At 26.5% G+C, this 16,592-nt stretch overlaps 1 protein-coding gene across 2 annotated transcripts in view; it reads left to right on the top strand.

The window, feature by feature from the left end:
- Positions 1 to 16,592, top strand: part of LOC107443761 (proton channel OtopLc) — a 31,753-nt gene continuing 15,161 nt past the window's right edge. The window contains exons 1-4 of one of the 2 annotated variants that reach the window (XM_016057725.4): positions 1 to 174; positions 7,333 to 7,524; positions 10,849 to 10,969; positions 14,731 to 14,923. In XM_016057725.4, the coding sequence (XP_015913211.2) occupies positions 7,346 to 7,524; positions 10,849 to 10,969; positions 14,731 to 14,923 (493 nt within the window). In that variant the 5' untranslated portion in view covers positions 1 to 174; positions 7,333 to 7,345. Of the gene's footprint in view, positions 175 to 608; positions 800 to 7,332; positions 7,525 to 10,848; positions 10,970 to 14,730; positions 14,924 to 16,592 lie in introns of those variants that run through there. The other variant, XM_016057726.4, reaches the window with a different exon arrangement.

Genomic DNA, 16,592 nt, shown 5'->3' with positions numbered 1-16,592 from the left:
TTTGAAGAAAACCAAAACCGCAAGAGAATAGTGTTTTTGTTTGTGTTTATTCTCCTAAGAATTTTTATACTATTGACAGATTAATTTTCTATAATTATCAAATCGAGAAAAGTGCTCATGATGTTTTCTTAGTTGATGAGTTTCTTTAAGTGTTTTTTTTTTATCTTCAACCATGTAAATTTAATAATTTATCATTCTTTATATAACTTGTCTCTCAGTTTACTAATTTTATATTATGCATACCAGTAATATTTATTTTGAATTGTATTCTTGCATTGATAATTCCGACTTACGGGTTTTTACTTACTGACTGAGGAATTTATTGATAAATGTGTACATGTTTAAAAAAAAAAGTTGTTAAAAATGTAGCTAAGTTAATAAAGTAACTTCAAATTTGTTAATATATTTTATTAATTTGTTTAACTTAATGTCGAATTTTGATTGATGTTTTAAATGTAATTTAATAATAAGAGTTACCTTACAATCATTTTATTATTTATATTTATGTATTACTTGTAATAATGACATTAACTTTTAATAATAGATGCTAGAATTCAACGAAATTAGAACTTCTAAATAATGCTTATTTTGTAAACTTTTATGATATATTTATCGAAGAAAAATAAATCTTCGTAGCTGTATTTCTTAGTTATTTACCTTCTTCACCAAAACATGGACTCTATTTCCCCAAACTGCACTACTTAACCTTTTTACGTTTGCACCAGAAAATGAATAAATTAGGTGACATGGAACTTTTGCAGCCCGCTCCAAGTTGTTCTGAGGATGAAACTTAATTCAGGTTGAAACTTTTAAGCTGTTTTCATCTTTAAAGAAAAATAGAAATTTTTCTTCCTTCTCTCTTTGTTATAAATAAACGATTTTTTTATAGAATTCAAATGTTTTCGAAACAAATTTTTCATTTTAATACGAAATATATTCCAAAACTGCACCAACAATAAAAAGGTTTTGATAAGGCTACTATATAAATAACTTGAATTCCTTAAGGATACAAATGTTATTGTAAAAAAATAATGAGAGAGCCATTAAAAAATATTAATTTAAAATACGTGAAGAAAAATGAAAGTTGTATGAAACTAAATTTATTCCTTTCTTATTAAAGGAAACAATGTTTTCTGACAGAAAGTAAGAAATTATAATTAACATGGTAGACCTGAATGACATTTTGAATTACGTCTGCAAAAATTTAATTACCAGCAAATTCATTGAATTATCAGCAAAATATGAATTTCATATTTTGCTGGTTTTTCATTTGACATTCCATAGAATGACTGGGAAATGTCTAAAATAAAAATTGAATTATACACAGCTCTCCCTAGGAATAAAAGAGGATAGTGGATACTCACCACTGTTAAAATTTATCAAAATATGTAATATTACGTAATAACTGAGTTTAATCTGCAATTTTTAGATTACCTTCTTATAATGTTTTATGTGTATATTTCTCAAAGTAATTCTCATTCATTATCAAAATAACAGAAAAATTTGGAGCTTTTGAAAAATAATTGAAGACAAGCTAAAAGACAATCTATGTGTATAAATTTTGTTGAAAAAAGTACGCTGTAAAAATTATTAATTGATGAACAACTTTAAAGCATTTTCTGTAATTTAAGCTAAAAATTATGAGAAAATAAAAATTTAAAGGAGCATTTTTAAGTAAAAGGAATTTATTTAAAATATATAATGGTAAAATTTAAAACCACTAAAAAATTCGTTAATATCTCCCTCCCCAATTAAAAAAATAACTAGACAACATAAGGAAAATCTTACTAAAATGAAGGAATCAAACTAAAGTTAAATAATAATCAGTCACTAAATAAATCAGAAGTGACTTTTCATCAAAACAAATTAATAATAAATGAAAGTTAAGAAATCAACCTTTTCCTGAAAAAATAAAGTAACAGTGTTTTTATGGGATGACAGTTTATTTTTACAAAAGAGCAATGAGGACGCATTTATAGTGATCAAGGGTAAGTGGGACGGATCGCCCTTCTAAAAACGTTAAGGGAGAACACTGCTTCATACACTTCCCATAGTTTTAGGCATTGTATACAATATCCTAGGTATTCTATAGATTGCCAGATTTCAAACTTACCTGGTAATGTACATAATAACTTGAAGTTTAAAATTATTAATTCAGTATACTAATTACAATTTAGCTGTCAAAAGTTCTATGAGAGCAGGGTTCGCCAAGTGGGCCCACTTTGAAAAAACCCGCCCGGGTTTTATTGGGCGGGCCCACCTTGAAAAAACCCACTTGGAACGATAAGTGGGTTTTTTCAAAAAAAAAAATTTTTTTTTTACTAAAACTTATTGTTTTGCATTTACTTTTATATAATTTATAGTGCAGCATAAATTTGTCATGATTTATATGATTAAGTTTTTAATATCAGTAAAGTAAAAGAAACTGGAATCTTCATGTAATTTTATAGTAGGTATCTACTATTGAAAACTTCAAGTGGGTTTTTTCAAAAAGTTATATTTTAATAATATTAAATCAAATAAAAATTTAAATAATATACTCTGAAAAGATCAATTTTTCAAATATAGTTGCATGCTTTATATATTAATAAACAGGTTATTATTATTAATTCATATGTTTAAAAAAATTGAAAAGAATTTTTTTTTTCTTTTTTTTCCAAGTGATACATTAACAAATTTGAACAGTTTTATTTTCTGGCTTTAAAAAAAAAAATCTAAAACTTTTTATAAGAGAACTTTTTAAAATTATTTATCTAAAAATGAAATCATTTTCCTAGGGTTAATTATTTGAAAACAAATGGGACAAGTAACTGATACTCTTTATAATTATTCGTAGTTTTAATTTCACTTTCTATTAACTTTATTATAAAAACATGTAAGACCATTAAATATTTATTTCAGTTTTTTATTTAACTCAAGTCAGATGAAATTTTAGTTTTTACTGATTATAAATATTTACAGATTATAATTTTATAATAGGTAATATCCATATGTTTAATAAATATAGTAAATAAATGTGTGTGAAAACAAAAAGATTAATAAACTTGTTCCTTTTATATTACTGCATTTATATTTTATAGTTCCTAATTTAAAAAATTATGAAACATAATGCACTTAACAATAAAGAAGATTCAAATAGGTAGTGATAATGCGCTATTTAAATTTAATATGAAATACATATAACCAGGGTTCCCCAAGTGAGCCCACTTTGAAAAAACCCACTTGATGTTTTTTTACAAATTGGTTTTTTTAAAATTTGATTAAAAAAGAAGTAGCTCCACTATCATTGGACTATCATTGTACTATCATTGGACACATCGTTGAAGTTAACAAATATTTTAGAAATGTGCATCAAGCACATGGATGGGCAAATGAAAAAAACTGCTTGATGACCCAATGACACTAGGTGAAATTCATATTATGAGCACGTAAAAACTTTTGCCAATAATTACCATATATATGAAGGGATTGTTCTTGAACATCAAAATGAATCTAATAATAATATGTCAAAAATATTAAATAATGTTGGGCTTTACCAATAAACTATCAATTGGGAAAAACAGGTATCAATTGTTTCTTAAGCTTTAAAAAAGCTTCAATCAGAAAACATTTCAATTTCAGAAGCTGTTGAAATATGAATTAACTTACTATCGTGTGATGAATTAGAACCCCATAAACATTTTGTAAAAAGATTCAATCAGGCTGTTCAGCCACATCATTTATTAGCATATGCGTCCTGGATCCCGAAACAAGAGACAATTTTTAAATGATGAACAAGACCAATTAGCAGAAAACTGTCTTTCTAAGCATCATCCAGAATTTCTGCCACGTGTTATGGCATTCAAAATTTCCGATCCTGAATACTTTCCAAAATCAATGATGCTTGAGTGCAAAAAATAGTGGTAAATTATGGCAAAAAAATAAGTAAATAAATAAAATTCCTAGCTTCCACAAAATTTCTGTCAATTCTTTTTTATTTGAACTCAGCACCAGCATCCTCTGTCTCTATCGAAAGACACTTTTCAAGTTTCGGTTTGGTGCAGAGTAAACTTCGAAATAGATTAGGAATAGATAAAGCTACAAAACTCGTAAAAGTGTATCACCATCTAAGAGAGAAATGTAGACCCTTTGAATCTGTTGTATGATAATAATAATAAAGGAAAAAATTGGACCTTTTTTTTTAAGTTAACTCTTAACATCTGCTGACAATTTTTAACTATTTGGAGAAAGTTTATCACAATTAAAAAACAGTTAAAAATTAAAATATTACTTTTAAGGTTTTTTAAATATTATTTTTAAGATTTCATTTGAATACAATTTATTTTGTTTCTTTTAATCATGTTTAAAATAATGAAAGCAAACAAAAAAAAATTTCTATTAAGTGATACATTAAACAACAATAAACAAATTTAAAGTTTTATTTTCTGATTTTAAAAAAATAAGCTATAACTTTTTATATATGCTTTTTTTATAATTTTAAGATTAATTTGTCTTTTGAAACTATAAAGTTAAAATGTATCTAAAGATGCATATATTTATCTAAATATTTGAAAAAAGGGGCAAATAACTGATACTCTTTATAATTATACGTAATTTTAATTTCACTTTCTGTTAATCGTATTATAAAAACATGGAAGACCATTAAATATTTATTCCAGTTTAATTTTATTACAGGTAAAAGTCAGATGAAATTTTAGTGTTTACTTGTACAACTCTATTTAATAAATAAAAATATTTTCACAGTAAAATTTATGAGCACTAAATGAAAAAACCCAATTTCCCCCGGGTTTTTTCAAATAAAACCCAATTTTCCCCGGGTTTTTTCAATAAAACCCAGGTGGGTTGGGTTTTTTCAAAAATCCCCGGGTTTTTTCAAACCCTGTATGAGAGTGAATAGAATTTCTGATATAAAACATAGATTTCTAAACTTTTCGAAGTTAAGGTACCGTTACTCATATATTTGTCTGCAGTGCATTAATAATTACAGTTGATAAGCAACCATAATAAAGGGAGAGATGGCAGGGACAACAGGCATGGGGCCCTGGCTGTTGGTGCATTCTTTGAAACTCATGAAATGCTTCTATTTCATTGCATATTAGTTTTTCTTCATAAATATTTAAATATCTTGACAATGTTTAATAATTTTATTGAACGAAGTCTTTACATTTAATACATATTAATAAATACTGTCAAACCCCGCTATAGTGAACACGGTTTATAGTGAACTCCCGGATATTGTGAACGAAATTTTCAGTCCCGTGCCTTGCTATACACGTATAATGTTATTTTTTGTGGATATAGTGAACCAAAAAAGTGATGAAGTTGGATATAATGAACTTTTTTCTGTCTTCGACTGATTTTTTTCTTCATTTTTTTGCAATAATTTTAAAATTTCTACTTCGAAATAAATACATATACCGATTTTTAAGACCATCTATAGAGGGGAATGTAGCGATAAGCATTTTTTCTTGTTTGCTTCTTTTATCTCACTTTCCCATCCCTAAATGAACCAAGCAGATATTTCTAACTCAGGCAGATGATACACCTGTAAGGTGTCAGTGGGATCAATATACATTTTCTGTCAGAGGGAATGAGTAATTATTAATTATTAGTCAAAGGGTTGGACACTGATCTATGTAGATAAGGCCCTTATTTCATCTCCTTTTTGCTCTCAGTTCAGTTAAAAAAAAGCCTGTAGACAAGTGTCTCAAATTTAACTATGGCAAGCAGTAAACATAAAGCGTTCTCCATTGATGTTAAAATGGGCATAATCAGAAAAATTGAAAATGGATGTAATCAAGCTGATATTTACGGAGAATATAAACTATTCAAATCTACAGTTTGTAATATATGAAAAAAAAAGGCAATTAACAATTTCTGCTCATGAAAAAAATTTAGGTGACAGAAAAAAGTTGAGAAAAGCAGATCACAAGGATGTTGAAGAAGCATTACTGAAGTGGTTCAGCATTCGAAGAGGCCAAAATCTTCCAGTATCTGGGCATATGTTGACGAATTTGCTGTGCCATTTTGTGAGACTACTTTTATGTGATCGAATGGCAGATTAGACAGGTTTATAAAGCTGAATAACAGAAACTCAGGATCTGAGATTCGGGAAGTGTTTCCATATCTGATGTTGAGGATTGCTCATCAGCTAAAGATTACTAATTTTTTTTTTGTACGTAAGAAGAAGAGTAATAAAAAATAACACATTTTTTGCTTCTATATAATATTTTTCAGTCATTTATTTGAATAATGTGTAATAAAAGCGAGGAGTTTGGGAACCATTAGTTAAATTGCCTGAGTAACGGATATACTGAACTCCCGGTTATAGTGAACCGAAATTTCGGTCCCCTGAAAGTTCACTATATTTGTGACTGTATATAAATCAGCAAACATTTAGTTTTTAGCTAAAATAAGTACGAGAAAATATTGATTAATACTTTAATATATAATTAAAAAATTTTATTCCAACAATCAAAGTAAAGAACATAGTTTGAAAAGTATTTTTGAAAAAGCTTACAAAATATGAAAATTGGAATTTTCATATTTTTGGGAAAAGGCCTGTAAAAAATTTATCCTAGACCCTGTAAATTCTTTGTTCACTCTTGATAATAAGTATTTATAATATTAGGAAATATATCAATTATCTTTCATACTCAAAACAATTATAAATTCTTTTAATCCCAAGAACGATCTTCATGCTCGTTGCATAATTTTTCAAATCAAGGAATAAAGCTCAACATAGCTACTTGCACTGTTTTTTTAAAGCAATATTTTCATCTCTCTTTCGAGCAACCGTTAAAGATTCTGCATTTTTCTCTGAGTTTAGAGCAACAGCTAAATCCTAGCTTCTTACAGGTATAAAGTCCAAAATGAGCAAAACTGTACTTTCATTTTTAATAGATTTCCAAAATTCTATCAAATCAATATAAATAAATTTAGTTTTGAAATTTTTCTTACAACTATTATGCTTATAAAATTTGCTTCAGATAGGGACTACTTTAGTTTGGGAGTGAAGAAACTATTTTTCGACTTGTTATTAAAAGCTATTTGCTAAAAGTTAGATTAGTGATTTTGAAATCCAAAATCTCACTTTTCAAATCAAAATCTTTTAATCTCACTTTTCACTACTGTGCTGCAAGAGATATTTCTCTGCTAAGAATTGGGTAAAATTGCAGACATTTCAACAACGGTTGAGAAATTAGTATTTGTAAATGCATTAAAATAATTATTTAATGTATAATAATTGTAATTTATGTATTTTTTATTTTACAAATAAATCATGTAAATTATATATATATATATTTTAATAATTTGCTTTTTTGACTGTAGAATAAATTCAAAAATGTATTCTGGCAAAGTTGAACTTGGTGATCTACCTCCCAGTATTGATATTAAGGATGAAAGTGTCTGCTGCATAAAACTAAATGGATTAAAAGAGAATGAACCATGCCACTTTAATTTGTCTGATGAGGCTACAAATCCGGAAACATCAGATGATCATGAAACTGTTCACTCATCTTTGTAAGTAACTTTATAAACTTTAAATTGTTAAGATTAATCATTATAAAAAAAGTGTTTAGCAATCATGGAAATTGGCTTTGAGTCATTCACAGAATATTATATTACCTGGTTATATTACCTATGTCTGTATTACCTGATATTACCTGATTATAGTATATCCTATGTTTAAATTATTGTACCTTTTGTGTAGGAGGTGTTGCTTAGGTGGGTAAAACTAGGACATGGCATTTTGGCATTTCTAACAGGTTTTGTGCCATGTATAAAGTATTCTTAGTTTTTAAAATGGGATTGTTGGATAAAGACATAACCATCTGTCAAACATGACCGAATAGTACAAAAAGCTAAGCTACTGGTGAAAATATAGGATAAGTGTATTCAGTGTTTCATGTGTACAGGATTGACCCAGGAAACCTCTGGCCAGGAAGAAAAGCATCCTCAAAATTTCATGTTTTGTTCTTAAATCTGATCAGCTAACTCAGTTTACTAAAAGTTAAAAAAATGTTTTATTTAAACTTACTTGTGTTCCTGAATCTATAAATCCCTCTAAGATAATCAATGTAGGAAGGTAATTTTACTTGTGTAATGTTATGAATAAATATTTCAGTTTAAAAAAATGAGTATTTATTTGTTAATCTATATTTATATGTACTTGGTGATATCATTACAGGTTGGCTATAACCAGGTACTGGTATAATTTCAAAAAATATTAATTTACTTTACAGAATATGATTCTTTTCACATGAAATATTGTTCTTGAAACTAAAGGGCTAATATGTCATTGAATTATATATATATATATATATATATAGCTGCTTAGGTAAATTAGAAGAAACTGAAGATTTCTGTTCAATTTTCTCCAATATCCATTGACAGATTTAAAAAAAGACTTGTTGTGGAATATCCTACACAGTATTACTATTTATCTGCTATAATTTGCAATTTGATTTTCTTTCATTTTTCATAAATGTATTTAGTTTTTGGATTTTTCAAAAATATTTTGTTGCTTTGAAGCTTTTATGCACTTAATATAATTTTTGCATTTTAAAATTTTTGTATTATTTAATTTTTTTTCTTATTAAGGTAATCTAGCAGTCACACTTTTTTTTAGAATTATTAAAAGTTGTGAAAGTAAATGATCAACTTCTTATTTTTAATCGAAAGTAGGCAAAATTTGCTACAAATATTGTTTTATATTTATATATACATACACACTAGCGTGCAAAAGTTTTTGGTCAACGCGTGAAGGACATTTTAACCTTTCTATGCGTTTTTTTTTTTTTTTTGTAGAAATGATTTACGTTTTATTTAGTCTAGCCAACATATATATATTACACTTGATTTCCGAATTTTTACTTTTCTGGCAATTTAATGGAAAATTTTATCTTCTTTGAATTAAATTTGTTTAAATCTTTGAACTCAGTTCAGTTGAATATTTGTTTTTTTAATATAATTCGAGTTTTGTAAGAACTAATTCTTCAAAAATGAATGTCAATAATAAATTAAAGTTAAAATCACGATTTCCGTAAATAAATATGCAAAACTTATGCTTATTTGTTAAAATTGTATCCTTCAATTATATTTTCATCCAATACTTAGATGTAAAAGAAATCGCTTCACGAAAAACAAATACCTGACTAATATGAAAATTGCATTTGATTTAAAGTGACTTTCAAAGAGCTAACTTTGTTTTCTGATTGATAAGCATATAATGTTTAGGAATAAATTATACATTATTTATTACATTTCCAATCAACCATTTATAATATTGAGTTTGACCAAAGACTTTGCAAGTGTGGGTATATATATATATAGCATAATAAACAAAAACAAAAAAACATGAAGAAAATTAAGAAAAACAATAACTTTTATTTATTGCACATAACTGCAAGTAAATAGAACTCATAAAATAAGTTCAAAATGTAGAGAAAACAAGGGAAAAATTACAGAACAATGAAAAAAGGGAAGAAAGAAAAAGAAAAATAATAATAAAAATAACAAAAAACCGGAAAAAAAGGACAAAAAATTAAAATATTTTAAAAAATCCGGAATATAAAAGATATAATCTTTTCATCAGCTCACAGGATTATATCCGCTAAAAAGAGTGCTTTCTAATATTGCATCAATATAGCCAAAGCAAAATATATCAATACAATAGTGTGAGAAGCACTCAAGAAATTCTACAAAAGAATTACAAGAAATAAAATAGAACACAAGAAATAAAAATATCACGTAAAAACAGAAAATGAAATATAAGGAAAAAACAGAGTAAAACATGAAATGAAATCTATAAAGCGAGCAGCGAATTCAAATGAACTTACGTGAGCGGGAAATTTTTCAAGAATGATTTAAAATATTTTCGTAACGAAATTGCCAGATTGCAAAAAAATGAAAACAAAAGCGTAAATTGAGCTAAGCGTAACCAAGGGAGTTTTGTATTAAAGTGCATTCTTGCTGCATTACAGAAGTGTGTTTAATTTGTTAGTTACCAAGAATGGTCCTGAAAATGGATGGTATTATACCTTGGTATAATACCAAGGTATAATATTACGTAGCGCACATCCATTTTTTTTCTGGTTTTTTGTTATTTTTATTATTATTATTCTTTTTTCCCCCATTTTTCCTTATTCTGTAATTTTCCCCTTGTTTTCTCTACATTTTGAACTTATATATATATATATAAACACTGCTACTTTGATAACTCATGTACAAAATTTATAGGTTAATAAATTTTTTATAGGTCTTATCAATAACGGAATATGATCAATTCTAAACCATTTGTTTAATATTAAAATAAGGTATGTAAGTAATGCCTGCGCATTTTAGACTCAAGAACAAAAATTAAAAAGTACGAAAAATTTAATTGTATCTACTCACTCACTCTATTCAAGAATGAACATAGTGAAGCTTATAGTTCAATGAATTTTTAACTGATTACGTGTTGGTACAGTAAACAGTACAGTAATTACGATCTCTAAATAACAGTAACCTCCAAAGAATGACCATATGTTTTATGGTACCAAATGTCTTCTATAAAATTTACATTATGCAAAGCCTCTGAACAGTGAACCATCTTTTAATCCCAGTCACAGCCCTGTAACGGACTGTTGTTCGAAGGTTTTACTGTATAGTAAATTTTAAATTCATGCAATATTGTTGAGTTGCATAAAACAAACTTAAAAATGTGTTTTATTTTATTATTTTTTTAAAATTTATTTATTTATTTTTGAAATGAAGAATACATATTTTTACGTGATTTTCTTTGTCCTACTCTGATATTTTATATATTGGAAAATTAATTTTTATTGTTTGTGAATTGTTTTACAGCTCAAGTGATAATATATTGCATACTTTAAGTGGATTTTATGCTACATTACTTGTTGTGGTTACTTCAATTGCTATATTTTCTGAATTGCTTCATGAACGTCTTGCATTGTTTTATATTCATGTGAGTAGTTTTTTTTTAAAATTACACTTTAGCTAAAATGGTATGTATCTGCATATCTTTGAATCTTTTTTTTCATTCAATTACATGGAGAAAAGCTGCTTTGCTCTTTCAAGAAAGCATCCAGGGGCAATCCCTTTATACTTTCCTGAAGAGCAAATGAGCCTTTAAAGTTGTGAATCAACAGTAGAATAGTCGAAGTAGTTTTTTCAAATAAGAGGAAGTGGGTGATATGAACCGTATTGTACAGTAGAGAACCAATTAACCGGGATGCTCGGGACCATCGCTATCCCGGATGTCTGAATTTTCTGGATTGGCCAAAAGTGCCGTTATTCAATGTTTTATCAAACCTAAATTACAAGGCAAAAGTTAAACATATTTAAAAATCGGGAAAAAACAAATAGATCTCTTAAATTAAAAAAAAATGGTAGAAAAATAACATTTAAAAGGATAAAAACATTTGCAAATTTAATGATCTTCATGGTCAATGATCTAATGATCTTCAAGGTCAGGGGAAGAATTGAAGTTCCTCTGGGCAAGTGAGGAGAAGAATTCCCCCCTTTCTCTCTACTCAACTTTAAAGATGAGTCAAATTTCTGCTTTTTTTATAATCCTTATAGTACTTTAAAATAGCGGGAAAAGCAAGCAAAATTCTTCCCGGTTATTTGGATACGGGATAAATGGTTCTCTACTGTACTTAGAATTTTAATTTTAAATTGAGCCTGAATAATTCAAAATGTTATTCAATTCAAATTTTTATTTACTCCTCACGGTGGAAAGAATTATCAAGTTACAAGCAACAAAACCACTGAGACTGTTACTCATTTTCATAATTTGTTATTTTTAGAGGGTAATAAAGTTAATTAAATTTTTGAAGAATGTGTGAATTTACTTATAATTGTTTTGCTTATTATACTATGTCTGGGTTGCAAAAAGAGTCAGGCTTTTTAAATTTCTAAGGTTGGCAGGACTGAACTTAAGCTTAGATTTTAGAAGTTGATATATAATTAATTTCTCATTTTTATGGTAAGCTGAACTATGAATCAAAGTATGTTTCTTTAAAGATTTTTAAAAAATTTTTCGTGTATTTATTTATTACTTTTTTTACCTAGACCAAGAAAATGAATTAATTTACAAAGAATTATCTTTAACTTGTGATTCCTTTCATTAAATTTGATAGGTCTGATGACATATATCTTGTGTATGAAACATTAAAATTTTCAAAAACTAAACATTTTATGAATACTGTTTTTTGAGTATATTGTTTATTATTCTAATGCAGTTAATTTTGATAATTTTTATTTTTTACTCTTCAACTTAATTCATTTTATCTCATTTATTATCATTTAAATTGACTTATTTGCCATCTACTCTAAGTATTTCACAACTAAGCAATGTAAGAATTATTTTAAATAATTTTAGTATAATTAATTTTAGTACTCATGTTTCTTTTTATAATTTATTTCAAATATATTTATTTATTCTTTAAAATATACTTGAATATTAGAATTATGCTGCAGAATAAATGCTGCACAAATTAAATCTTGCTTTATTTAAGTATGCCAAAAATTGTGGTGCATATACCTGTAATGTGTGCAAAGTTACACTGTTTGTTTAAATAAAAAAGAAAGACTAGTAATTTACTTTTTTATTTACAATCAGTTGTATTCAATGAATCTGAAATAAGTATTTTTTTTCAATGTTTTCTTTTTTTACACTTAGTTTATTTAATTAAAATATTTATTTTAAATTACTGTTTTCTGAGTAGTTGGATTTGATGTTTCTGAGACTATTTTTTGAATACATGACACACTTATTAAGAACTGACTTGTCAACATACAAGCTATTCCTGATTTAAAAATTTTTACTATCTACTTCTTTTTTTACAGGCAGTTTGATTTAAATTCAAGCAAATCACCATTTAAATATACTTATTATTTATGAATATAACTAAGTAAATATAGTCATAGTTTATTGTATACTTAGTACAGTGATAAAAATGAAAGTACAGTGTGTTTCATGATACAGTCATCCCCACTTATTGCATATCAGATAATCAAATAATCAGTTTATATGAATGAAATTTAGTGGAACCAAATTATTTTATAAGAAACCAATGTTAAATCTCCTCATTTAAATAATTATTTATAGTTACCAGTCTTTGTTTAATTGCATAAAGAAGTGAAAAGAAAAATTCTTTAAAAAATGTTTCATCAGCCAAAATGGAAGATGGGAATTAGAGATGAGCTAAGAAGAGGAGAATAAGAGATGAGTTAAGAAGATAAGAATACAATAGGTGCTACTTCAATGGGGACTTTCTATTGAAGTGAATGTTAATAATATAATAGGGAATCCATTTCCTGCTTTAGATAAGTTTCAGGGAGGTTCTTTAAAAATTAATCAAATCTTGTTAGCAATTATATATTAAACCAAGAAGAGTTTACCTCTCTTTGATACACTTCATTTAGAATGTAGGAAGGTAAGAAACAGAGAAATGATCAGTTAAATGTGGGTAAACAGTCTTCAGTTAGCATTCTTTGGAGGGAAATAATAGTATACTTTTCATTAGTAGAGTACTGATTTATTTTTATGTAAACTTACATGTCATTTATATTTTGCGATTCTGACACTTAATAATTATAATTGTTTATTGATCATTAAAATGTCTTTATTCACTCAAAACTTAAAAACTTATGACTTTATTACTGACTATGTATTGCATACATTTTAAAATAAAATTTCGAAGAAAAATAGTATTTGAGATTGACTAATACACTCCCCTTATAATTCAATGACCTACTTATTGTAATACACTCGGTTAAAAGCAATAATTTTCTTTTAAGCTGGGCTGACTGCCCTTTAATTTTTTGCACTGTTGTGTAGCTTGTACAGTGATTTACTGAAAATGCTAACATTTAGTTAATTGGGAATTACTGCCTATATGTAATTAATTAGTTTAAATTAGTTTACAATTTTATTATTTTTGGTTAGTTGACAATTTTTTGTGTGCTATGGAGGAAAAGCATTGAAATGTGAATTTCTTACATCATCCTGAGTTAACTTCATGTATTTAGACACCAAAGGGAATCAATATTTATTAATTATTCTTTGAATTTTGCATTTATCTAATTTATATAGTCATCTCTTAACCTTTTTATATTAGAGCAAGGTAAAAATTCAAAATAAAAAGATTCATAGAACTGAATTTTCTTCATTATTATTATTTGTTTTGCTTATTATTATTCAAATTGTATCTATGAGATACTTCTTAATTAATCACAAAAGTTTTTAGGTGTATTTCTGAAACTATTCACAATTTTTCCATGTTAGCTGATTAAAATTAATTTTTGATGTAACCTTGTCAAAAATTTTTTCATTATTTATTTTTTGTTTTTGTCTGATAGGTTAAAGCTGAAACAATTTTTTGCTTTTGAATCTTTTACCAAAACAAAATAGTAGTATTTTGTCATTGTTAATAAAATAAATTTTGCTTTACTCTATATATTTTTAAAATATGCCTTCTGTTGAAAATCCAGGTAAACAGGGTCGCTGAAAGCTTAGATCAATATAAATTTCTTTTTAAATCTTCAAAGCATTAAGTACAGGAATTTTCTTCCAATTCTCTTATTTCCTATTGAATGACATGGGGAAAAGTATGTTTGTTGAACAAGTTAATATTTATTATTAAATGTTATATAATGTTCAGTTTTGCTTAGTACATTCATTTTATTTTTATGTTTTTATAATTCATATGTATATTGCAGGATTATCTTTTTCTCTATCTTCTAAGTATTGGGATACTTCTGCTTATTGGAGCATTTGCTAACAAACTTCATGAGAAATGTTTTCGTGTAAACATAAGAGATTTAGTGAAAATGCCTCAATACTTGTCTAAAAAGTTAGTAGGAGAAGTTAAAAAATCAAATATTGATCAATGTTTTAAAGTTGGGATTTATAGTAAGTATTAAAATGTTTGTACAATTTTAAAAAAATAATAATTATGTTATGATTATTTAAAATCAGTAGTTTTTTGTAATATTTTGTGATAAAATTTAATGTTCGGTAAAAATTTCTGCAGACTTTTGAATTTATATATTGTGAAACTTTAATACAGATTTTTTATTTTTATTTTATAAGTTTCTTTTCACTATTTTGTTATTCTTTTTACAGAAATTCTTATTTCTTTGTATGTGACTATTTGCCACAAATTTTTATTTATACAGTAATGTATCCTTAAGATGAACTTAATAAAATAAAAAAGCATATGTTAGTTTAATTTCCCATTTTTTTTTTGTCAATCTTCTCCTAAAAAACATTACAGTGACCACCATTTATTAAAATCACTTTCACTCTGAAATCATTTGATTTTATAAATAGTTAAACTTTATAAATATACCAAAAGCTAAATTACTAAATTTATATTTCATGTTAACTACTTCAATTCCATTTGGCATACAGTTTCATTAAACATGAGCAGTATTTAACAGAAAAGTCTTAAAATATTTACGTGAATATAAATTAGCAGAATTTGAAATTAAAGAATCAGCATCATTTTAAAGTTTATAAAAGTTCTTATGATTTTCAATATTATCTACCTCAAGGTTCATAAAAATTTTATTACATTTTGAATTCACTTATTGCACTCAAATTTTGCTATTTAGATATGGTGCTAGCAAACAAATGTAAAAGTATATCAACCTGCAACCTTTATTCATAGTTGAACTATAATGGATCATGAACAGGTAAAAAGTTTAAAATTAATCATAATTCATAAATATTCTAGCTCCATTTTTGTTAATTTTATAAAATCATCTGCATAATGGATATTTGTTAGTTGTATGGCTTATTTCATTGAATATGTAAGAAATTTAATTTATTCTTTAGTTTTTGTTTCTTGCATTTGCATTCTTTTTCCACCCTGTTTTGGCTGGTTCAATCTTTCTTAACTGTTATAGTCAATGAGTGAGTAATGATCACTGACATTGAATGTTCATGGGCATTCAATAAGAAGTTCTCTTTTGGATTCTTTCGAACTACCCCTTCCTTTTTCATTATTTATTTACTAATTTAACCCTTTGATTTGATCAAGAAGTGTGATCTACACCTGTAGCTTTGTTTCTTTTGTTCTTGGTTGGCAAACAGACTTTATCCACAACATATCTTTCTACACATGATAGAAAGTAAATTCTAAGCATTCATATGAGAAAAAGTATGCATTTTTTACTGTTGAAAACAAATCTTTACCGAAACAATTTCTCTACCTTTATAAAATGGCAATCATGATTTTATTAAAGAATAGTTTCTGTATGTTTTTATAATGTGAGTGATCTGAATAGTACTGTAGAAATCTGTTCTTGCAGATTTCAAAAAATTGCGATTTTATAATCTAGTGATTTTATTAATGGTGGTCACTGTATCACTAGTATTAGAAATTGGAAATATCTCAAAACTAATATATGTATTATGTTTTTTATTTATTTTTAAATTTACTTGTGTTAAAATATTATTGCATTTATTAAAAAGGTGTAAAAAATCTATGTTTTCAAAGCTTATAATTTCAAATTTCTGTGAGTGTAAAGTTTGAGTGTTGTATGTTTTCATTGCAACCCCATTAATTTTAATAATC

This window comes from Parasteatoda tepidariorum, chromosome 11 (assembly GCF_982258835.1).
Source record: "Parasteatoda tepidariorum strain Cologne lab strain chromosome 11, Ptep-v5.0, whole genome shotgun sequence".
In the NCBI taxonomy this organism is placed as follows: domain Eukaryota; kingdom Metazoa; phylum Arthropoda; class Arachnida; order Araneae; family Theridiidae; genus Parasteatoda; species Parasteatoda tepidariorum.
This window is presented reverse-complemented; position numbering and strand designations above follow the sequence as displayed.